We start from the raw sequence: 25,592 nt of genomic DNA, 5'->3' as shown, positions 1-25,592 counted from the left end.
GGACAACAATGCTTGACCATAAAGTGAGAGGGGCTTCAAAAGGAGACTTCTCTATTGGAGTTACTGTAAAAAAAATTATGGAATTTATTTATTTTACTTTTGAATGTTGTGTGGATTTGATCCACTTTTTATGGCTTGAGCTGAGGAGTCATGCAAGAATTGTTTCCGACTAGGCTTGGCTTGGCTCGGCTCTGCTCGGCTCGGCTTGATTTAATGTTTGCATTTGCTTTTATTGATTCTTTTAGTTTCTAATAATTTATAGAGTCCTTGCTTCCATGCCCCTGTAAAAATGAAAAATTATTCACATGATTTTGTAACAATAAATAAATAAATAAATAATCTCGAGGATATATTTTGAAGAATTAAAAAAAAAAAAACAATTCCATGTGACTTTTTTTAACAAAGTGGATGAGTCGCATGTAAAAAATGTGCACACCACCGAGAATTAATCGTTCAGCTTGATCGACATGAGGATTAGGCTATAAATTTGCTCTCACAATCAGAGTTTTTTTTTTAACACCAGTACATCCAAGGCTTTAAATTTTAAGCAATGAAAATCCTCATAAAATATTATTTGTAGTGGGGCTAGTACTATTAGACCAAATGCAGGCTTCGCATCGGAGATTTTAAAATTTTGTGAGGAGTTTTGAAGCAATATCATATATAAAATAATATAATTAAACAACTCCTACCATAGAAACTATTTTATACATTGGATTTCAAAAGTCTTATGAACATTTATTATATAAATAATTAGGTGTAATTAATATTTTAAATTATTAATATTATAAGTAATATAAATAAAACTTAAATATTATTAAAAAAATTAAAATTGTTTTTTGAAACGATCTCGAAGTACATTATACATCTATTTTAATAGTACTTATAGATGTATAGATATTCACACTAATAATTTATGTTGTGATTTTTGTAAAATAAAAAGCAACCAATACCCTCATTAAGTAATTTTTAAACCACATTATATATGGATGTATAACTTAAATAAATAAATAAATAATGTATTATTTTACTTGTTGATGTGCAGCCTTAAATCTACTTCTGTTAATTAAAATAGAAAAAATCTTAATAATGATTTGTGTTTTATTTTAAGACTCACTAGTTAATTTGAATATGAAAAACTTTAGTACTGAATTGTCTTTTATTCAATGGCAATGATATCATGTTTAGTTGGCGGATAAGTACTATTGTACTGATTAAACAATTTTTTCCAACTAAGTACTATTCTACCGATTAAAATCTTATTTATAATTTTTTTATTTTCTAAACGATGAATGCAATTAATATTTAATTTAAAAACATTAAAATTAATAAGTATTTAATATTATTTAAAAATGTAAAAAAAAATTTACTAATATTGATTAATTTAAACCTTAATTAGCTCATATAAAAGTTTTTCTTCTAATCAAGAATTTAAAAAGTTTTCTTTATCTCCTCAAATTATGTGTCCTTAAGTTTTGACAATTGAACTATTGGCAGTTGTTTGACAAGATGGTTCATAGGACAATCCAATGAACATCAGAGTAAAATTATTATAAAAATAAGGTCTGCATTCAAAAACAAAAAATTATTTTTAATTATTTTTAAAAAATTAGTAGTGAAAAGTTGTTTTAATTATTTTTATAATAATAAATTACATAATAAAATAACCAAAAACAAAAAAATTAGTAGTGAAAAGTTGTTTTAATTATTTTTATAATAATAAATTACATAATAAAATAACCAAAAAAAAATTAGAGCCCAAAGAAACCTTAAGCGCCAGGTCCTAATGTCCTATCCCTAAGGACGGCACCGAAAAAAATTCAAGTTGTAATAAATCTAAATTATATAGTTGAATTGGTAAAATTAAAAGTTCATATTTATGTGAGGTTTTTTAAGAAAAAAATATTTTTTTTAAAAAAAAATTGAACTAGTCAAACCGTCTTTCCAACAATATTAGTCTTACTACGCAAAGCTAAATTTGCGAAACTGTCACTATTTAAATTCGGAACGCTCTGAACACAATGGTGTCAAAGAATTTCCAATATTAGAGTAGATTTATAACCCAATCCATGTACCATTGGTGATGATACATAATTAGATGATCAATTCCAAGTTGTAGGCATAGATCTCATTGCATATGCGCTTGTTGATTTAGAAAAAAAAAAAAATTATTGGTAATCATATTTTTCTCAATAATACAATAAAAATTTATACCAATGGTTGCTTGCCCTATTAGTGATGGGTATTGAAATTTATGCAAGGCGAGGGTAAAATATTGTTGAGTTTGCGAGTGCACTCCATATTTATACTCATTCCTAATTTAAACCTTAAATAAGGGTGCTTTTTGCCTAGTGTAAAAAAACACAATAAAAATTTATCCACCCTTTCAACACTTGATCAAAAACGAGAGTCCATAATATTATTTTTCTTAACGTATAAATACCATTATATGTTTATGTAGAAATATAACAAAAGTTACAGTAGACTTTCAATTTTGATTTAATTAAAATTTACTAAAATGATCATTGTAATTAATTTTAAATTCATAATGATCAATATATTCATTAATACGTTTTAATATTAATTAATCATTGTATTTATCTAATTAACTAAATTTGCAAAATGATATTTTCTTTTCAAGAGTAGCAATACTTTTCAAAAATTAATATTTTTTTTATATATTAAATAGTATTATAATTTTATCAGTCAAGAGGAAGCCATCTTCAAAACTTTCAAAATTTCTGGTCAATTGGGTGATTAATTTGAACTTTATATATCCTACTTTCACACTTCTCTTGCCTAGAAAAAAATATTAACGTTATTTAATTGTTTTTAATTTTAATTTTTAAGTCCACTTAATTGTTGAATATATTATATTAAGGTGCAAATCTATTTTTATATAAAAACGAAAGCTTATGTTATAATCCAGAAGCTACAACAGATATGCTCTATCTAATTTTTTTCTGTACAAATATATGAATCGATAATTTACTATAAATAAAATAAGCAAATATACTATGATTTGGAGTTACTATTACGTTTGAATGGTGAGAGTTTGATTTGTTGGTGAAGATACATAAGAGTGTAAACAATGATTATTCAGGAGTGATCCTGTGTTTATGTTTGCATTGACATGTCCTCATTTACTCATATAAGGATTGTATGTTCTACTTCCTTTAATGATTTAACTTATTTTGGCATTAAAAAAAAACAACATTATGTTCCAATGTACTATAAAAACATATATTTTTTTTTAAATATTAACCTTTAGTTTTGAGAAAACACAAAAAAAAAAAAATGTTTATTTTATGGAATAAATAGTTTTTAATTCTAGTTCTAAAAATCTTACTTAATTAATATTAATTAGAATAAATATTTTTAAATTCAAAAAATATTTTCATTGGAAAAGAAAATAACAAGTCAAATATATAGATTGATTATTTGTACATTAATTTGAATTTTTCATATTATATATCCTTTCTAATTTTTGTTTGATTGTTCTATTTTCTCATTTCACAAAGTTCCAACGCACTAATTTCACGTGTTCATTACAATCACGTCCTCATGACTTTTATAAATTTTGACGCACTCTTTTATTCTAACCTTATTTTCATTGGTTCGATCTTTAAATGCATCAACGCTTTTATATTAAAAAAAAATGCATCAACGGTTAAACGATTCTATACTCTAATCCATAAGTGAAATACATGAGAAATATAAAAGTTAAATTAAGATTAATAAATTATAACATACGCTAATCTTTTCTAATTTGGATTAAATCCACTAATTATTTGAGAGTGTACCTCATTGTTACAGTTGATTTCTAAAATAGGGGAAAAAGTTTTTATTTGGTGTATAAACTATATTGACTTTTTTTTTTTTCTACCCCTAATTGGGATAAATTTATTCGGATTGATGATTTATGTTTAATATAAATGTTACATAAACTATATTAATTTATGTGATTTTTTGAATTATTTAAATTTTATAAAAATATTGTATTAACAGAAATCAGGCTTATCGATGGTGCTAGTTAGTTCTATAGATGGTGCTAGTTAAACTTTTTGTAGTATGAATCTGTTAAAAGAATTTAAGTGATTAGACCGCATCAAAAGAATAACAAAGTTAGACCACAACTCATATGGATTCCAAGTCAATTCAACTTTTAATCAACCTATAAAATATCTTAATATATTTTTAAATGTTATTATGATAAAATAACTTAATAAATAGTGAAAATGTTTTCTCCATTTCTATCCGTTGTTTGCCCTAATTTAGATTTCACAAAAATTAATGTATATGTGTTATTTTATTTTGCTAATGTTATTTTTTTTTTCAAGTTCACATATAATTTTTGCAATTATTCGTATATATAGGTTATTGTTTATTTATTTATTTTTTTTATCTGTTTCCATAATTCATGAAAACAATTTTATTTTTATTTGGGATAAAATTGTTTTTGATATACCTTCATAAATTATAAAAAATATAAACAAATTAAAAGAAATTATCATGTAAATGAAAGTTAATTGAACTTTGATGAATACAAATAATCACAATTTACATATTTTTGAATGTGATAAAAATCTTGCAGTTTTGAATTTAGTGATTTCAAAGTTTCAATAACTTATCATATAATTATTCCCATCAAAATGATCATAATGTAAAACACTTGTAATATATATAAATGATCAAGATTAAATTGTTGTTGCTGTTATAATAATAATAATAATAATTATTATTATTATAATAATAATAATAATTATTATTAATTTTTCAATTAATTATGCCTAGTATATGCTATTTATACATCAAAGTGTTTTTAGTTATAATTTTTTGATAAAACTTGAATACAAGTTTGACAATTAGGCAAGGTATCTTATAAGAATCATTTGACTAGTGGGTAAGTGGAAATGGGAATTCAGCTTTTAATTTATCACATGTTGGTTGGTGATTTGCGTTAGGATAGAACCAATTAAGTCTTCCTCATTATAAAAAATTATTTATGTACCCATATAAAAATAATATTGACTTATATAATTTTATATATCATCTTCATTTGTTTATATATTTTTCAGACAAAAAAAGCAATTAAATAAATAAAAATTGAAAATTGACAAAATTCTTAAGTTGATTTTCAATCAAGCAAGTAATGCTATTAGGTTGCTTAAGTAAAATAGTTTTGAATTTGTATTTTTTTTTTATAGAGAAAACACATGCTTGGAGAGGTTTATCTCTTGATATAGATTATAGTATTTCACCATATTTATAGTAGCTCAATGACCAAATAAAGTAAATGCTCCATGTGCATAATTAAGTAAATATAATTTTATATATTTTTATTTTTACATTTATTTTTATTTTTATGATGCATATGAGTAAGTATCAACGTTTCTAAGGGTATCGAAGTAATTTTTTTCTCTTTTTAGTCCAGGCTTGGCTAAGTTGGCTTGTAGGCTTGGTCTTGCAAATATTGGAAGGTTCATATGTGCCATGTGAGTTGGGTCAATACAAGTGTTCTTACTTTAGACCAAAAGCACCTTTAGTGGGAATATAGTTAATAATTAGTATATATATATATATATATTTACTTTTTGGTGGTTTAGCACTAAATAAACATGTATGAAAACTTTGTTAAGGGTTTAGTTCAAAGTATAAAATTGAAAAGTCATTAGGCTTGTAAGTAAAAACGAGTTGGTTTTAACAATCCTCTCATTGGATGCATGGCATTCACGTTCTCATTATTATTTAATAATTTATTGATATACTATATATAAATTTATTGGCGGTGGAATATTTTTATATTGGCGTCTTAGTATCTCATTTGATTTCATGTTAGTTTGATTCTTATTTTTAATTAGTTTTATATTTTATTATGCAATAATAGAAATAATATAATTTTTCCTTCCCCTATCATTATTAGCTAATTTTTTCTTTTATTGTAATGTTTTTTTTTAAAAAAAAAAGAATTATAAGTCCTTGAAGATTTAAAAAACATCCTAAACAAACCATGTGGCATTTAAATTTGCCAAACTTTCTCTTTTTTTTTTATAATTTACTTTTCAATTACTACAGCTCACTCCGTAAGTTTATTTTATCTTACAACATGTACTTCCCACTTAAAATATATAATTTTCGTTTAATATTGTGTATTTCCGTTTAACCATATAAGTTTTCCATTAACATATAGTATATTTTTGTTTAATTTTATGTGTTTTCTCTTAAAAATCTGAGAGGCATTTCCGTTAACGTCAGTTACCTTTATGACAAAAGGAATAAAAAATATACTTTCAAAAAAAGTAGAGACTTCTTTGGAATACACAAATTTGGCGGAGCAATCTGTGAATAAGTGAAGTTTGGAGGAATTTTTAGAGTATTTTCAGTTTTTAAAAATTTATTATTATTATTATTATTATTATTATTATTATTATTATTGGATTGTAAAACTTTTCTCTAAACAATTACCTTTTCGATTGGTCCTTTATTAATTCTCACTTCATCTCAAGTATTTACGCATGAGTTTTTATTTAAACTTTTGGCATAGTGAAATATTAATTTTTTTGTTTTAAATGAATTTGAGCACATACAATTTTTACCATGGCGAGTAATAAGTAACATATTAACTTGCTACTCTTTTTTCACCTAAAATCACCTTGTGCATGAGCTTTAAATGATTTTTGCATTTAGTATAGATTTATTTTAAATTTTTAATATGGTGCATAAATTTAGTAAAAAAAATGTAAAAGTATGAATGAGCTCAAGAAAATTTATTTTTGTTTTAAATTTTATTTTATTTTTGTAATCCTATATTGTTGTTATGTTGTATGTATAGGGCGAGTTTTCAATGGCGTATATTTCAAATTGATGTAAAACTTGTATCTGTGCTTTATGAAAGAGCTTAAAAGTATTTTTTATTTTTAATATTAATTTTTTTTTATTTTATAATGCCATCTCCCTTTATTAAATTATGCAATTTATTTATGTTTTCTAATGACATAATATTGTTTTTTTTTTTCTCTAAAACATATTTCTACTGGAATTGTGTCAATTAACCCCCAAAGTTTATATTACTAACATCTAGCATTAAATAAAAGTATTTTTAAAATAGTTATTTTTAACTAATATTAATTGAATTAAATTTTGACTAAGTTAGGTCAAGCTAAGGTCAAAGTATTATTTACCTCCTTTAGTTTTGGGTCAATCTCAATCAACTTCATTTATGACCAATTTTAGTCAAACAAGTTAAATTATATGTGATAATCAAAATAAGATATCAAATATAAATTATTATGGCTTTTTTTTAAAAATAATATAGAATATTATTTTAATTACTTAAATAAGTAAATTTTTTAAAAAATTATGTTACCGTTTTACCGAATAATATCTAGGTAAGATGCTTACCGTTTTCTGGTTTTTGCACAGAAAACGATAAGAATCTTACCGTTTTCTAAAAACTGCTTTAATTTGCATGCCTTCTCCCAGCTCATAGAGCTCTGCCGGACTCCACCCGCTATACGGGAGAACACAGGTTGCTCCGGCGTGTGAGCGAAGAAGCACACGCGACGTCGGCAAGCTATGGCGCCGTTCTTGCATGGCTGAGTCCTGTACCTCGCCGGATGAAGCCAGCTGCACTCGAACAACCCATTGAGTTCCTCTGATACATAGAGAGAGATAGAGAAGGCAATGAGCTTCTCTGATATCTGATATCCACACACACACACACACAGCTCCTCTGATCATATAAATATATATATATATATAGAGAGAGAGAGAGAGAGAACAGAGACAGACATATACAGAGATAGAGACTATGACATAGACAGAGAAAGAGGCCCCATATATTGAGCTCTTCTCTGAGAAAGAGAGAAGAACAGAACAACACAATGAGCTTGTCTTGTATCTGTTGGATGGTGTTTGAAAAGTCAAGGTTAAGAAGATGAGTTATAATGTAAGAGTGTTGACTTTAGATACATATTAAGTATTTTGTAATGTATGTATATTGGAGAAATATTTTGTATGTATGGTTGTAAAGTTGGGTTTATAGAATAGCTTGTTATGATTAGTGTGTACTAACTACTAAGGAGTCAGAAAGAAATTTATGGAAAGAAGTTGGTCTTAAAGTAATACCTTGTAATGCTTTAGAATTTTGAAGTAGAATGAAATGAAATGCTGCTGATTTCCTGGAGTGAAGAGAGTGCTTTTTCTTCCTCTGTTTTGCTGATAAAGTAGAAATTCTCCTCATTGATTCAAGTCCAACAGTATCTAGAGATTAGAGAGAAAAGGCAATGAGCTTCCCTGATATCTAGAGAGAGAGAGAGAGAGAGAAAGGGGAAGAGATTCCTGGTTTTTGGTGGAAGAATGCAGTGGAATACATGTGGCTTCATATGAAGGCCGGAAGTGGTGATATGGAGTTTGATGAGATGGAAAGGTTGATATGGCTACCAGTAGAGCGAAGAACCCTGGGAGTATTAAATGATGGTTTTTTTTTTGTGTGTTTTTTGTTGCAAGTTCTCTTATGATGATGAGTGGTGGGCATAGGGAATGGATAACATAATACTATTAGGAATTGGGTTAACCCATGTTTTTTTGTTCATTGAGCTTAATAAATATAATTGGTTGATTTAAAAAAAAAAAAAAGGTTTCCTTATGAAAATCTGAATGTTAATTGTCAAGAGTAATGAAAAAGATAATTAAATGAAAGTCAATTAAGCGAGCATTTGCTTTAAACAAGCTAATTATTAAACAAATTAACATATGAATTAAATGAATCTTATTTCTTGCTCATTCTAGAGGTGTGAAAGGCCAAGGTGGGCCTAACACTGTGCGTGTCCAGCCAGCATGGGCCATCTTCTAATCGGGCCGATACGGCCTGTCAAAACTGGGAGTGGGCTTAGCAAGCCCATTGCATATTTAGTTTTTAATTTTATTTAAAAATAAAAAACAAAAAATAAAAAATCCAAAAATTTCAAAATAAACCTCTGTAATAAACAGTTAATATGTGAAAGCATTTGAAGAAAAAATTATAAAATAATTATGCAAATGGAAGGTTAAAAAGTAAAACTATGTCACTTTTATAACTACAAAATATCGCAATATTATATGTATATATATATATATATATATATATATATATATATATATATATATATATATATATATATATATATATATATATATATATATTATTTACTTGGCATTTCAAGAGTTTAGATGTACATGAGATATATTTTCACATATTTTATTGAAAAACTATTTAATAAAATTAGCTTAGGCTATATCTATTTTTCATCTATATAAAAAATACAATTTTAAAATTTAAATAATATGTGTTTTAATTTTTTTTTACATTTCTTATTTGAATGCATCTGTGTTCACTTATACATATAACCTTGTTCAATTCTAAGATTTAATAATATATATATAGCAATTTTTCTCATGTATTTTATTAAAAGCTATTTACTCAAATTAGTTTTATTTTTTAGATGTATTCACTTAGTTATATATAATTTCAATTTTATTATTATTATTTTTTACTTATTTATTAAAAACTATTTAAATAAGATATACATATAATTAAGAGAGAAAGGGAGGTGAAAAATCCATTAATTATGTGTGTGTATATATATATATATATTGATGAAATGTAGACAAGTAACGTGTTAGGGATCTATGCAGGCTTGGAGTTAATAACTCAACATACTTGTACCATCACTCTTTGTGAGCTGAGGTTCAAACATGTCTTTTTAGTAGAACTTGAATAATCTATGCATGACACCAATGCTAATAAATTAAAAGGTCATTGACTAATTAATTACATATATAAGTTTGGCAGTGACTTGCTAGATTGTTGGCCATTACCCCGGCAGCTTGACATGGACCTGGGCTAACTGTGTCTGGCCCGGCCCATATTGTGCCCAGCTGGTCCGTCCACAGGCCGGTCCGATTAACACCTCTACAGTACAGCAGTCTACTTGAAACTTCATACAAAATCAAAGATGTCATCAAGATGGCAACATTATTTCCCTATTTCATTTGGACTGTACTGTCCATTCCCTATTTAGCCCATTGATAAACAAACCATTCTCATCTCTCTCTCTCTCTCTCATTCTCATCTCTCTCTCTCTCTCTCTCTCTCTCTCTCTCTCTCTCTCTCTCTCTCTCTCTCTCTCTCTTTACATTATGCACAATTGCAAAAGTATTCCATCAATTTTGCTGGTAAAAAGATTATCCAATGTTTCCAATGGGTATACTCAATTCTCATGTTCAAGAAGGTGAGCACTCTTTATTATATAGTTACCCTTTTATTCATTCAAAATAGTTGTTTCCCACTAGTATGCTACTTTAGAGATGTTATTAATTTACAACTTGTTTTGGGTTCTTACTGTATTGATTATCATTAGTATTTATTTTCTATATATAATCAATTAGCTTCAATGATCTCATGTTTTAAATGAATTATTAATGATTTTGGTCAATTGGATGGTTTTATCAAGTTAGACAAAAAGAAAACTCATTGATGGACTTTCTTTTACTGTCACGTTTGCACTCTTTCTTTTTTTAACATATAATCAATATTCTTTCCATCTTGTTTTATATAATTTAAGAAAATAGAATTATGATATTATTTATATTAAAATTTCATTTAACTTTTTGGACAAGATCGATATGAATTTTTAATTAATTATGAGCCTTCCCATAACCATCTATTAGAAAATAGTGTCCAACTTGATCTTGACGAAAAATTAAAAAATAATAATAATAATAATTTTTTAATTTAAAAATAAAAACAAACCTCTCTATTATCCTATGGCTTGAGTTTTGTATAACTCTAGTCCCTAATGATATACTGTTAACCTATTTCTCATCTTCACTAACTTTCTAAAATATTATCCAAGAAAACATGATAAGTAAATATTTATTAGAGAAGTTAATATAGTGTAAAATAGTGTAAAATGACACTAGTTTGATAATATCATGACATCAAACACTAGCATGGTCTAGTGATAAAATACCTTAGCAGTGAATTAGAAAACAAGAGTTTAAAACCAGTGACTTTGTAAAAATACTATTTATTCACTATTTACCAGGACCCTAGTTTTGTAGAATACTTATTGTTTAATCACTACTTATTGGGTCTCAGTGTGGATCCTCTGTGAAAGCACTGAAAGGAGTTATATTCTCAGCCCCTCAAAAGTTACATGGTAGGAAAATTTGCTATCGTGTGATTTTAGTCTTTGATATATCATCTTGGGCGCATATAATAAGTTCTTATTGCCTAGCATGCTAACTCGCTATATATGGTAAATACCTACAAAGTTTTGAAGTCACTGTAGTTGGTGCATTTTCATACCTGCATGTCCCTTTGACACACATTAACAGGGAGACGCTTGCAGCCATTTGGAAAAAAAAAATTTCAGAACATATATCATACACAACATTTTTGTAGAAAAATAATAAAAAAATCTAAGTATAATTTTAATTATGTCCAAGTACTTAAAATCCATCTAATAATTCAAAAGAATTAATGAAATACTATTTGATGAATTAAGAATCTTTCCATGCCAAAGACGTTCATGGCCAATGAAATGTATATTAAAGTCAGGAATTCTATTATTTTATCGCATATTGTACTTGCAACATAGATAAGACAAGTGTTATCCAATTCAAATCCATCTAATAATTCAAATATTTTAATGCTATACTATGGGATGAATTAAGAGTCTTTCCGTGCCGAAGTTCATGGCTAATGAATTGTATATTAAAGTTAGTAATTATATTATTTTCCCTCTTATTGTACTTGCTACATAGATAAAACAAGTGTTTGGAGGGTAATCTCAGGATGGTTGAGTCATTTCAGTACAGCTAGCTAGTTATTAATGTGGTAATATTTGGAAATCATGTTGCTTTCTTTGATTTCATTATGAATATAACATGCTTAGGAAATGCCAAATATAAAGAATATTTGAGACCACAAACCTAGATTTTTAGATATGTATTTATGATTCATGGATGGCAGGTTGTGGTGTTGTAGGGTTGTGAGATGAGCTGATTTAAGAAGCTTTGAACCAATTTAGAGAGAAATGATCAATGTATGGGATGTATCATTTAAATCTATACATATAATAAGATAAAGATTGCAATTGTAAATTAAATTAGTGGAATGTGAAATTCCAACTCATTATCATTTTATTTATTTATTTATGTTCATTATTAATTAGTATAGAGTATAAATTATATGGTCTAGTAAATCCTTGTATTTCAATTTGGAAACTACACACTAATCTTTCAAATGAGATACATAACACACATGAACTCATTCCCATTGTTAGAGAAAAAAAATGTGGAGATAATTAATTGATAACTTTAAATTATACTCAAACTATAATCTTATTTTTAACTCAAATTAATCATTAAAAATTAGATAAACATGAGCTTATGTTAATCATTTAATTCCATAACACAAGACCAAAATAAATGAGACTCAACTTGCTCTTCGTCATCATAAAATGCACATTATCATTTATAGAATCTCCACACCTTGCAAATCATAAGATCATACTGGTTAATAGTAGAGCTTAGAACTTAAACTTAGAACTAGAACTAATGTGATCATATAACCACAAGCTATAGAAAGAGATAAAGAGATAAAGAGATATAGGTAAGAAGAGATAGAGAAGAGTGAGACCATAAATTAGGTTGGTTGGAAACCGTTGGTTGATTTTAGAGGTGTGTGAGACTCCCAATCCTCATCTCCATCTTGTGGTCAAGATCATAGGACTAGCTAGATACTCTCATTCTCTTGTCATAGAGATATATAGAGAAAAAAAATTATCCACACAAGTGTAAGGTCTTCTATCCTCATTGGAAAGGTAGGTTCATTGCCCTTAAAATAAGGATATAAAAGGCCTTCCAAGGGCTTGGCCTAGCATACAATGTCGATTACCGCAGCTCAAGCTTGTTTTCTTTGTTCACTTCCAAAGCAATCTATTACTCGCTCTTCTTCTCCTCTAAATCCTTCTTTTCCTCGCTTTATCTCTAACTCTCCTGTCTTTGCTGCTCCATCCACTGTTACTCCTGTTGTGGTAATTTAAATATTCTCTAAATTCCAATTTAACTTCTGTTTTTTTAATTTCAATTTTTTTTTTCTCTCTCTCTTTGGTTTATAACCAAAGTCTGGTGTGGGTTTTAATTTGTCATGTGAGAATTGTTTTTTTTAATCATTATTCTTTAATTAACTCTTTATTAATGTGTATGAGTTTATGATGTCGATAAGACTTAAAATCCTATTAGTGGTCCACATTCTAACACATAAAGAAATGCAGTTAATTTTAATTTTCAAAATTCATAATTCTTTATTCACTTTGTTTTGTTAGTTGTAACTTGTAAGTGAAACACCATTTTAATTAAACTTTTATATGGAATTATTTTAGAGTCAATAAATAAATATTTAATGAAAAGAAAATTTTACTTCAAGGAATTCTATGCTTCTTTATATATGTTGTTGTCCTTGATCCAAATTTCATTCCAAATGAAAACAGAGAGAATGAAAACACAGAGAATGATTCCAAAAAAGGGCTGGTTCTTTTGGTTCCCATGACATGACGTGGGCCCACCACAGTCTTTCTTTTACAGCAAACTACTGCTTAGATCCCGCCCTAAATAACGTTCATTTCCGTTTAAGACCGTTTCGTCTCCTTCCTGTTTTTTCTTTATTAAAAAAATAATTATAATATTATAAATATTAAAACTTAATGCATTTATGATTTACCTAATTTTTTTAAAAATATATTAAAAATTCATCATAAATTGGTGTGTTATTATTTAAAATAAATAGTACACATTAATATACTTTTTTTTCTATAATAAAATTGAATAAGTAAATAACTTAAATTGTATTTTTTTTCTTAACTTGTTCTCATTTTGTTTATTAACTTTAAAAAATTATGATTTAATCTTTTAGTTCTAATTTTTATTATATTTTAGTTATCCGAATTTTTAACAACGATCACATATGGCATATGACAATTCAAATGCCAGTTAAAATATGTCATATGTGATCATAGTTAATGATGTATATTTGAGTGATCAAATTAAAGACCAAAAGCTAATTAATCGAAATATAATAATTTAGGGCCCGTTTGGTAGACATGATAAGGGCCATAGGATATGATAGACTATCATATCCTGGTGTGCCAATAGGATATGATAATATTATCCTATTGACCCAATTTATCCTACTGGGGACATAATATTAAATCCAGTGGGAGGAGTAAGGATATAGACAAGTAGGATAAGATAAAATTTTAAATGTACTTTTTTACCCTATTTTTAATTTATTAAACTCATCTAGGGTTTGATTAAGGTAATTTTATCTATTTACATTGGTCCACTTCAAACGTAAAATAAGATAATAAATGTTATCTAATGACTATAAGATAGGATATGAGCTTATCATGTCTATATCATTTCCTACTTCTATCCAATCCTTATATCATATCCGAATACGTTAAGCTTAACTTGCTCCCAAAGTTCAACATAAACAGCCCCTCATCTTCGAGTCTCTATAAAAGAAACCCTCCATTTTTCTCATTTTCAGCGCGTGAAGAGTCTCGAGTTCTCCGTTCAAACTCTGAGAAATCGACGTCGAGGTTCGCTGGATTAGCATCTCTAAATCCTTCTCCGATCTTTTCCCATCTCTTATATATCTATTAATCCATCTTTTTTGCATGAATTTTGATCCTGATTGAAATGAGGATTGTTTTTTTAAGTTTTTTCCCCAATTGATGTTCAGGATCCAGCGATTAGCGATTTTGGATTGTTTTTGAGTGATTGATTAGTGGAGTGATTTTTTGGGATTTGTTTTGCAGGAAATGGGGCACATCGAGAGATTGACATCTGGTTTCGAGAAGTTCAAGTCTGAGAATTATGAGTGCGCCTTCTTCTTTGTTTTTCTTTGAGAAATTTTAGTTTTAATCTCTTTTTCAATTGGGGTTTGAATTTTTTTTTTTTCAATTCATCAAATAGTTTTTTTAATTTTGGGACAAAATTTGAGATTAAACTAATTAAACAGTGATAATTATTTAGTTGTTTTGAACTTTTGGAATATAAATGGATTTTTATTTGATGTATATCTTTGCAACACAATGGATTTTCTCTTAATTAAATTAATTGGAAATTCTGTTTGTGTTCTGTGTTGTCCCCCACTTCTGGTGGGGTCGATTTGTTAGGCATTCGTGTTGGTGCTCTTTTTTTTTTTACTTGTTTTTTTTCTTTAATAAATGTGGTTTATCTATTTTTTATATAAAAAAATTAATGGAAAATTAATTGAAAAAAAATAAAATAATTACTTTTTTTGGAGCTTTGAGAGCAAAACCAGAATTAAAAAAAAAATGATTTTAATAACAGCATGCAGAGGAATTGGTCTAAAAGTGTAATTAAAATATTTACAAGGAATAAGATGTAAATTTCAGTTTTATTATATAAATTTCATATTTAGATTGAATTGAATGTTTTATAACTAAAGTCTTCAATCTCAATTAAAATTATTTTATATGATTTGTAGGAAAAACCCTGATCTTTTTGGTGAACTCGCAAAAGGGCAGAGCCCCAAGGTAAATTAAATTTGAAATCTTGATTATGCTTTTCTACATTTCTTTGTGGTGATTTGATGATGAATCATGATTTTTTCATGTTGATGTATATTAAACTTTACTGTAACTAATAAGTAGTTCTATGTCAAATTTTGCTAAAGAATTATGTAAAATATTGAAGGAAAGCCAAAGGTTTTTTTCGTGTTTTTTAAAATTCCCATGGAGAGCTTTGTCAACATTTGGAACGTTGGTACACAAGAATTGAACCAGAAGAGGTCATCAATGTAAAGTCAGACGAGAAATAGTAAAATAATCAATCTAGAAACAGTCCAAGTGCACTTTTTTAAATATTTTTTAGGCCAAAACAGTACAAACTGCAGAGGTGAAAAGAAGTTTTCATACAAGTGACTAGACAACCAACCAAAACACAAGTTGTAATATTTTCTTTCTTTGGTGAAATCTTTGTCAAATTGAATTTATTTCTGACACATGTACATGAACCAAATGCCGCCATAGATTAGAAAATCACAATTGAATCCGATTTGTAGAACTTTTTGTGAAACATAAGCAAGAAGGATGAAACACAGTATTTATCATTCTCATAGTCACTAATCAAAATGAATTCACATATCAAATCTATAGTTCATTATAAAATATAAAGCATCTGCTTAGAAGTTGGAATTTTTTGTAATCTAGCATGCATGCCCCACTTACATATGTCCGTCCAAACTTCTTGAAACTGTATTTTCTCTCTCTCTCTCTTTCTGTCTTAATTTCTGTCTCTTTCTCTCTATGGTGTACAGTGTGCGGTGTATATTGTTTTCTAGTAGTCTATGTGGATACAAGACTCTTGTTTTTTTTTTTCAGTGGTGTGTGGTGTGCGGTGTGTATATGTTGTCAAATTCTAAGTGGATAAAATCTGAATTCATTATAAATCATTATAAGGAAGACCAAATGCACACTCTTTTTCTCTCTAGCTGTGTGAGGTGTATTGTTGTTGTTGTTAAGTAGGGGTATATATATATATATATATATATATATGACTGGAAGCTTCGTGTGCGTTGTGGATGCAGTTCATGGTGTTTGCCTGCGCGGATTCAAGGGTGTGCCCATCGGTGGTGCTCAACTTCCAGCCTGGTGAGGCCTTCACCATCCGCAACATTGCCAACATGGTCCCACCTTATAATAAGGTACATATACAACTAGAGAAAACATTCACAATGGCCGCCACCAGCACCAGCACCATCACCATCACCTTCTTTTCCATGAGTGGTTGTGCTGTATCCACGTAGTTCTCAGTTTAGCTTCGTTTAGTGTTTTATGGCCCATTCCTTTTTTTCCTCTTTGTTTGGCAGACAAAATATGCTGGAGTTGGGGCTGCCATTGAGTACGCTGTGCTTCATCTCAAGGTCAGCTTAATTCTTTCTTGGTTTTATTTATTTATTTTTGTTTGTTTTTGAAGATGGAGATGGTTTTTTCTGTCAAATTTGTGCTTTCTGTTGTGGTTGGAATGTTGTGATCAATGGGTCTCAAATGGATGATGAGGTTTAAGAATAGGACTGCATCTACAGCTATATATCTTGAACCTTGGTTTCATTTTCTAAGAGGACTTTGTCAAAGACCTGGACAAATTGGCTTCTTTAAAAGAAGATGCTATATTTTTAATCTTAATCATTATTTAACAAAACACTCTTGAGAGCTAATGCCAGTGATCAAAGTACTATAGCAAAAAAAAAAAAAGCAAATATTTTATATTACATATACATTGCAAAGTACAACGGCATATCAATATTGGAAAATGTGTTTATATGAGTAAAATATGGCCCCTTATATTCAATACGCTTTGCATTGGACAGCTCATGAATAGGTGCAGCATCAACCTTGGGAAATGCACTTTTATTATTTTTTGTGAGCTTACATATAGTTTCATAATATATAAGGACATCAAGGCATGCATGTTGATGTTTCATTTAATGAGCAGGTGGAGAACATTGTGGTGATGGGCCACAGCCGCTGCGGTGGAATTAAAGGACTCATGTCCATGAGTGATGATGGGTCCACAAGCACGTAAGTTATATATATTATTTTATTAAAAACAATAAGTTTTATGTTATTTTTTTTTATTAAAAGCTATAGTTTTAGCAAATTAATATTATTATATTAATTCGAATATTGGTTCTAATATTATAATTAAATGTTTATATCCATTTAAGTTTTAATTTACATCAGCCAATTATAAGATCAATGTCATACTAGCTATGTAAAGGACTATGTGCACTAAAAACGTTTAGATATATGCATGTTATATATATATATATATGCAATGCATTTTTTTCAAACGTTTGCAAAGCGCCCACAAATAAGATAACAGTAAGAAAGAGAAAATAAAAAAGAGAGATAAACACAAAAGTAAAAAGATAAGAACGCCAGTAAATTAGAACAGTGATTGAGGTTGTACTAAGTTTGAAAATGAGTGCTCAGTTAAATATAAAAAATCTCACGTTGTGATTGACTGAGTTACTATTACGATGATGAGTAAATGGTTCTAATCAAAATATTGTGCATCCCACCTCCTCATGTACAACTGATCATAACACTGTTTATTATACTTTTTCACTATTTATAATATTATTCATAGCATTATTTTTTTTAACACTGTTCATAATTAATGGCTGAGATACATACTTTCATTGAATTTTTATTAATGAACTTTTGTAGTAAACTTATTTCTGTTTATTCAAATTATCATTAAAAATAAAATTATTTTTATTTCCTTAAAAAATATTTAAAGGCAGTGTTAAAAAAGCATGGATGCGCTTAAGTATTAAACCCTAGTCTCTCCCAATAGTATATTATTCTTTTAAAAGCTTTTACACGCCCATGATATACTAGTGGAGAATGTTAAGGACATTGACAAGTTTGAATGGTACTTTTTATCCCCTCCTATAAACTTGGAAGCCTGTGGCCTATTTTGTTTCTTTATTAGTGCAAATGCAGTGTTGGATTCCCAGCAGTTCAGATCTTATCCAAATTATTTAGCCTTCAGTGCTGCTAGACTTGCTCCCTCTGATTGGACTGATGCAGTACCATACTCATTTACTTTATTTTTCTGATATCTCCATTACCTGTCAGTCTTGTCTGCCTGTGTGTTTAGCTTTAAACTGATGTTATTATGGTAATGATGCAGTGATTTTATTGAGGATTGGGTGAAGATTGGATGGCCAGCAAGGGAAAAGGTCAAGTCCACTAGTGGGGACTTGCCCTTTGATGACCAATGCACCACATGTGAAAAGGTACAACAAACTAGTGCATTTCTGTTTTTCTTTTTCTGCTAAAACAGTAGGCTTGTTTCTTAATGTCACTCTTTTAAGTTTTTAGTTTACAATCTAGCAAATCTGACATAGTATGATAATCAATTTAGTTAGTTTATTTGCCACATAACTGGTTAAACATAATCTTAAATTCCAAAATATATGTATTAATAGTATACTCCATATGTCAATCAAATGACCTATGTTATTATGAGTACCACTAGGGTTGGATTTTTGGCGAGCATTTAATCAGATTTTGAAAATTTTGAACTTATTTGGATCTATTGAGTTTTTGGAAAACCTGAACCAAACCTATTACATAATCACTCAATTGGTTACTTGATTTTTCAGGTCTAGTGCCTGACCCCAATCAATTTATTTTATAATTTTAAATTGATTATTTAAAAATTAATTATATTATAAAGAAATTTTTTTTTAAAAAAAATATCTATAGATACCATACTCCTTAGAAAGGCAAACAAGTATCATGTTACAGAGTGAACCATTAAAGAATTATTTTAGAAATAATATTATGTCATTATAAAAGTTAGATAAAATTTATAATCTAACAAAAAAATGGATTTTAAACTTAAAATAGTAAAGTTTTTTTTGGGGCTTATTAATATAATATATAAATAAAATCTTTATATGAAAATTGAAACAGAATTATTAAAAGCTAGGTTTTTCATCTTTTAATATATATATATATATATATATATATTATAATATAATATATAATTGGTTTAAGCCGGGTACTTGAGCCAATTCTTTTACCTGACCTTGACCCGAATCTAAAAAGTTAACCAATTTTTTGGGTTTGGTTAACTAAAATTTTTTTTAATGGATAAACAGTAACTTTATTTATTAAAAAAAAAAAAGGGTAAGTACAATCAAGGAAGTTAACTAAATTATTAGGTTTGCTTTTTCCGGGATCAATTTGAGTTTTCAGCTTTTTTGGGTTTCCTAACTTTCCTTGCCCAAATCGTAGGTACGACAATCTTTGTGTCCTTTTCTTGTTTTATGCAAGTAGACAAGATGGATTAAGAGAGATCATATGAGTTTTGTTTTGCTTTTGTCATCTGTCCCAAGGAATTTATCCTGCCACAAGTCTATTAATTTATGAAGAATCTTTAATCTGAACCACATGCTCCAGCAAGTAACCAGCACCACAATTTTGAGCTACTATTTTTGTTTTCTATGTTTGCTACTGATTTGTTGGATTATTATCAACCAATGAATTCCTACATATATATAAAAGCATTACTTTACTTTACACCATAGGAAAATATGCATGCATTTACACTTTTAAATTTTGTGAACCCAAACTAATGTGAGAATTTGTGTATATATCCAGAAACTTTTTGGTTAAATGAATTCAATCTATTTCAGAATATAACTCAAGGATGTATAATTTTGTTGATACTTTGTATTTAGCTTTTCTTATTTATTTCATTGGCCTAATTATGAAATTAGTGTTTATTTGTTGAATCAATTAAACACGGTTTTTCTAGTTTTGTTTGTTTGACTAATAATAGATTGGTGGTAATTAATTGATTAATAATGCATCATAATTAGTGTTTGTTGAGTCAATTAAACACACAATTTTTAAGGCACATTAAACTTTGTTCTTTGTTTGTTTGACTAATAACAGATTGGTGGTAATTGATTAATAATGCAGGAGGCTGTGAATGTTTCTATTGAGAATCTGAAGACTTATCCATTTGTGAAAGAAGGTTTGGAGAAGGGAACTCTTTCACTTGTTCCGTCTCACTACTGTTTTGTCACCGGTAAGCTTGAGACCTGGTAAATAATGATAATAATCATAATAATAATAATAATAACCTCTCTCTGGTCCCTTTTGTATTAAGTCTTGATTGTAATAGACTTATTATGAGTTTCTGATTCGGTGATATTATGTAATATCTCTGTAATTTGGTCCTCTATGACCAAGAACAATAATCTAATGCAATCCAGAGTTTATTCTCGTGCCATTCTGTTTTCTCTATCTTTTTCTTTTTCTTTTTAATTTTTTTAAGTTTATGATTATTAGTGGATTTTTTTTTTCTTTGGTTAAGTTTTTAAGTTTACATTTGAGTTCGATTTGTCTGTCTTAATTTGGTTAAAGCTAACTTTCCTTACCATTTACTTGACTTGTTCTGGTTGTCATTGTTAAGGTAATTAGTTGTTTTTCTCACATAAATAAATAACTTATTTGATAATTGAAGTAATATATCCATCAGTACCCCAATGGATGAGTGATGCGAGGTTAAATCCTTTATTCCGCAATATTATGCAAATATATCATAGATATACTGTAAAAAATACTCTCTCACTACTATTCATCACAGGGTTCTCTAAAGGAGGAGTCATATTCTCCACTCCTCCAGGGTTGTAAGGCATGAAAATTTACTATTGTAAAGTTGTGGTCAATGATATATCATATTGGGCACAAGTGACATGCTCTAATTGCATGTTTTAGCTAGTCCTAAATAGTAAATTTATAGGGGTAATTAAGTTATTATAATTGGTGCATTACTGTATTTGTCTATTCTTTTGGCATCCCTTGTGGGCGTTGCTTTTTGCCTTCCAAAAAAAAAATGTCAAAACAATTCCGTGTTTGGATCAATTTTGAATCACTTGCGAATAAGGAAATGAAGGCAGGAATGAAGGCCAATGTCATTCATTGATCATGACAACCATCTTTTTTCCTAAAAATTATTTTGTATTAAAATTAAGTAATAAAGAAAATTTTAAAATTTTTAAAATAAGAAAAAGAAACAAGAAAATACATCTAGGTTAAAAATATTTTAAAAAAAGTAAAAAAATAAAAAATAAAAAGATGTGTTTGGACTAAAGGATTGGGCAATATTAGAATGTGATTAATTATTAATAGTAATGTATAATCAAATTTGGATATATTACTATTAGCTTGGGAATTAGTATTGTAGATAATAGCATTATGTATAGTTAAGGAATTTCATTACCCCAAAATTGGGGGCATAGAGGTGAAATGATATTTTTGCCATGAGATTTAATTAAATAATAGTCATTAATTTAAATAATTAATTATAATAATTAAAAATAAATAATAATTAATAAGAATTATTTAATATACATATTACATTATATTAATTAAAGCAAAATAATATTGTTTGCTCTAGTTGAGGTTTAATTAAATAATTATCATTAATTTAAATTAATAATAATAATAATTAAAGTAAATAATAATTCACATAAATTGAGTCATTTAAATATTAAATTATAATAATTTAAATAAATAATAATTAACAAAAATTGTTTAATATACATATTATAGGAATTACATTATGGGGGCATTTGGTTCGTGGTAATGGCATATTACCACCTAACGAGATTATTATAGTAATATGGTTGAGAATGTTAAATAGTTGGGAATATTGTAGTAACTTGATATAACTATGTTTGGTTGGGAACCGAGAATAATTCATGACTGTGTTTGGTTCGTCATGGTAATCAATTTGGTAAAATATTAAAAATCCCAAAATACCCTTTTAACATTTGGAAAAACCCAATAATCCCAGATATAGTTTATAGAGAGGATCTCGTGATCCAATCTGGATTTCGGCTGTCGATCAGAGCTAGCAGGCTTCTTCTCGTCTACAATTATGTCCCCAATGGAACCCTCGCCGATCATCTCCTTCGCAAGCACTCATTGTCGTGGCCGGTGTGTGTAGAGATCGTCGTCTAAATTGCAATGGTGCTCACGCACCTGCATTTAGATCCACTACTGATGTGGCATGTGGAAGGCCCGACATTGCTTCTATCGAAGCCATGGCGAGCTAGCTTTCCGATGCTTTGCCGGAGATCAGGATGATCGGCCTGATGCTTGGAAGGTGGGGGAAGAGCTCAAGAGGATAAGGATCCATCTGCAGGATTGAGAAGAGGTTTTAATACTGTTTCCTCAAGCTTTTATGTTGCATAGAATCCAGATAATATGTTGGTTTTGTATCTAATGTTTGTATGTTTTGTTTGCTATCAGGATGATCGACACACTCTTCATGGAGGAAATCTGGGGATTGAGAAGAGCTTTATAAATTGCATCAGGGTCATTACCTTTGCCTTTGGATAATCAATCCACAAAGGATGTTACTGTAGCTATTGTCACCATTCAGTTCCTTGAGTTGTTCTTCATGCATTTGTTATGGTGAGGTCCGATTGTCCATCAACTAACCCACTATGCATAATTTTTCTTCATAACATGGTTTAGTTTCACAAAATTAAAGTTCTTGGTTTTGAAATATCAAATGAGTAGTGAGGTAGAGTTTCTTGTTGCTAGTGATCATCAATCTGGGATTTATTTTTATTTTTTATTTTTTGGATGATTGGTGTGGATGTTATTGCATGTTTTACTTGGTCCTGTTGGCACGCACAAACAATGTGGCCTCGTGTGTTTTGAATACACTTTTATCTTTTGAAAATTGTTTACTTTGATATTTCCACCATTGATTACCTGCCAGTAAAGCACATACACATTACTACTTTGGATTTAACTACTGAAAATCAAGACATATTTGGAAAATTGTCAGGATCTGCTGTGCGATCTACACCGCACCTCTTCTTTTTAGTCTACTTATGGTTTTGTTTTACTTCTTGAGTCTGTTCATTGTGAAGTACATTAAATTTTCTATAGGATGAGTGGTAGAATATTGTCAAGTCATTTGAGAAAGACAATATTTTCCTGGGAGTGGCTACTCAGATTATGGTTCAAAATGTTAATTATGAAATGGAGAGGCTGCTCAGATTATGATGATGATGATGACTCGGGAACAACCAATGCTGTTGATGATGCAATATGGGTGCTAGATATCCAATCTTAGAAAGCCATGAGGTGATTGTTTTCAATTCATGAACTCTCTCTCTCTTTCTCTCTCTCTCTCTCTCTCTCTCTATATATATATATATATATATATATATAATGATGTGGTTATCACAATAGTATGATTCATTGCATTGTTGTTGTTTTGCGGAATTTCGGGATTTATATTGAGAAATCAAAATGCATTGTGTGAAAGAGAGCATATATAGAAAACCATGATTTTGATAGCTGAAGAAACCTCACTATATAGTTGTTGTTTTACAACGTTTGGCATTTTATGGTTGGACATTTAGATGCGTTGAAAGATTGCATATATAGAAAACCATAATTTTGAGAGCCTAAGAAATCTTACTTCATTGATTTTGTTTTGCAAAATTGACATTTTATTCATTAGAAACATTGCATATTAGTTTCTTCCTTTTGTGAAATCTGTATTGTTGACTTTTGTTGAACTAATAGAATTTTGCAGGGAAAATGCAGAGAGATGACAATGGTATGACCAGAAGAACTAGGATGCCAAAATGGCTTGAGCACATCTGGAACTTATCACAAGAGAGAATACTTGAGAAATCCATCGATTGGTCCAATTATGCCAGGGGAATCATTCTGAAGAGACTCTCAGTCTTTGGTCGTTGGACAAGAGTACAAGGATGTGCAGACCTTTCGTAACGCATTGGCTAGTGCTACCATTGCAGCAAATTTTGAGCTTCATATGATATCCAGAACTTTCCACCATAGTCTTAATTGACCCAATGGCATTTGTGAACTCATCAGAGCCACCATCTTGGCTGAAGGAGCGTCTATGCTTACTTTTCTTAGTACGAGCATGTGATGAGCCTGGTTGTGAAGTGTCTACGGTAGTGTTGTTATTATTGCCATCTGCATTGTCTTCATAAGTCGGGCTTCGAGGTGCACTTGAATTTCCTTCTCTATCCATCGTATTTGTGTCAAGTTCAAAATCATAAAAATTTGCTCCTACGGGGAGTTCAATAAGTGCCATATGCTCCTCACGTTCAATTTCTTCAACAGCATCGCCTGGAGATTCAGCACCTTCTCCTATGGCTCGGTCATTCCCAAAGACTTGGCTTAACTGCTCTAAAAATGGAAAAAGGTTTATTCCTTAAACCAGCAGCCCCTGGGTGACTCTGAAAACAAACAAACAAATAATTTTTAGCCTAAATAATACATGGTCAAGATAAATGATAAATATTGGCATTAAAATAAAATTACTTTTACCCAATCATTGAATACTGCAACATCACAAGTAATACATTTATCATTATCATTCCAGCCAAACCCACTTGCATTTGGGCCCAACATTTCTTGAATGGCATGGTACTGACTTTTCCACAGTTTCACTCTTGACTCAATGTGAGGTGAGCCCTTGATATTATAATCTTGTAACTTCTCGTGCATCCATTTCTCCAATTGAGTTAAATAACCAGCCCGAAACTGACCATTATCAGCTTTCCATTGCCTACTTTGAGCAAGTCTAACCAAGCACTCAATTAAGCATGCATCTTTTTGTGCAGTCCAAACACGTTTAATGCTTTATTTTATTTGCCTCTTTCCTCTTCTTTCAGATGTATTAATCCCATACATATTCTCATTTTCAGTCATCTTGTATCAAAGAAGTTGCATGAGGACAATAAAGATAACATTGTTTTTTATTCAAGTCCCAAACAAAAGAAACCGGAAATAATTTACATCATTCAACAAACTGATTTTGATAAAAATAAAGATGCATACATCAACTTTTGATTTTTCAAAAATCATATGTAAGGTTAAGCCTAATAAAAACAAAAAGGTGTGTTGCCAACAGGAAAAAAACATCCA

General features: G+C 29.1%; 1 protein-coding gene across 2 annotated transcripts; it reads left to right on the top strand.

Moving 5' to 3' along the window:
• Nucleotides 1-12,913: 12,913 nt before the first annotated feature.
• Nucleotides 12,914-20,892, top strand: LOC120251710 (carbonic anhydrase, chloroplastic-like). 2 transcript variants are annotated; one of them, XM_039260343.1, is made up of 8 exons: nt 12,914-13,082; nt 14,868-14,929; nt 15,563-15,611; nt 16,664-16,780; nt 16,946-16,999; nt 17,572-17,657; nt 18,778-18,883; nt 20,580-20,892. In XM_039260343.1, exons 1-8 carry the CDS (start codon nt 12,933-12,935, stop codon nt 20,706-20,708), a joined length of 753 nt encoding a protein of 250 aa, XP_039116277.1. In that variant the 5' UTR covers nt 12,914-12,932; the 3' UTR covers nt 20,709-20,892. The 2 variants fall into 2 exon arrangements, with proteins under 2 accessions (XP_039116277.1, XP_039116279.1); XM_039260345.1 differs by lacking the exon at nt 12,914-13,082 and adding an exon at nt 14,581-14,648.
• The last annotated feature ends 4,700 nt before the right edge of the window (nt 20,893-25,592 follow it).

The sequence above is a fragment of the Dioscorea cayenensis genome, chromosome 20, assembly GCF_009730915.1.
Source record: "Dioscorea cayenensis subsp. rotundata cultivar TDr96_F1 chromosome 20, TDr96_F1_v2_PseudoChromosome.rev07_lg8_w22 25.fasta, whole genome shotgun sequence".
Lineage (NCBI taxonomy): Eukaryota > Viridiplantae > Streptophyta > Magnoliopsida > Dioscoreales > Dioscoreaceae > Dioscorea > Dioscorea cayenensis.
This window is presented reverse-complemented; position numbering and strand designations above follow the sequence as displayed.

What these genes read in the sequence shown, in the direction of transcription:
- LOC120251710 (XM_039260343.1), top strand. Translation starts at nt 12,933, where the DNA reads ATGTCGATTACCGCAGCTCAAGCTTGTTTTCTTTGTTCACTTCCAAAG. An exon ending in CCACTGTTACTCCTGTTGTG is followed by an intron (nt 13,083 to 14,867) that starts GTAATTTAAATA and finishes TTTGTTTTGCAG; the next exon opens with GAAATGGGGCACATCGAGAG. An exon ending in AATGCACCACATGTGAAAAG is followed by an intron (nt 18,884 to 20,579) that starts GTACAACAAACT and finishes TTAATAATGCAG; the next exon opens with GAGGCTGTGAATGTTTCTAT.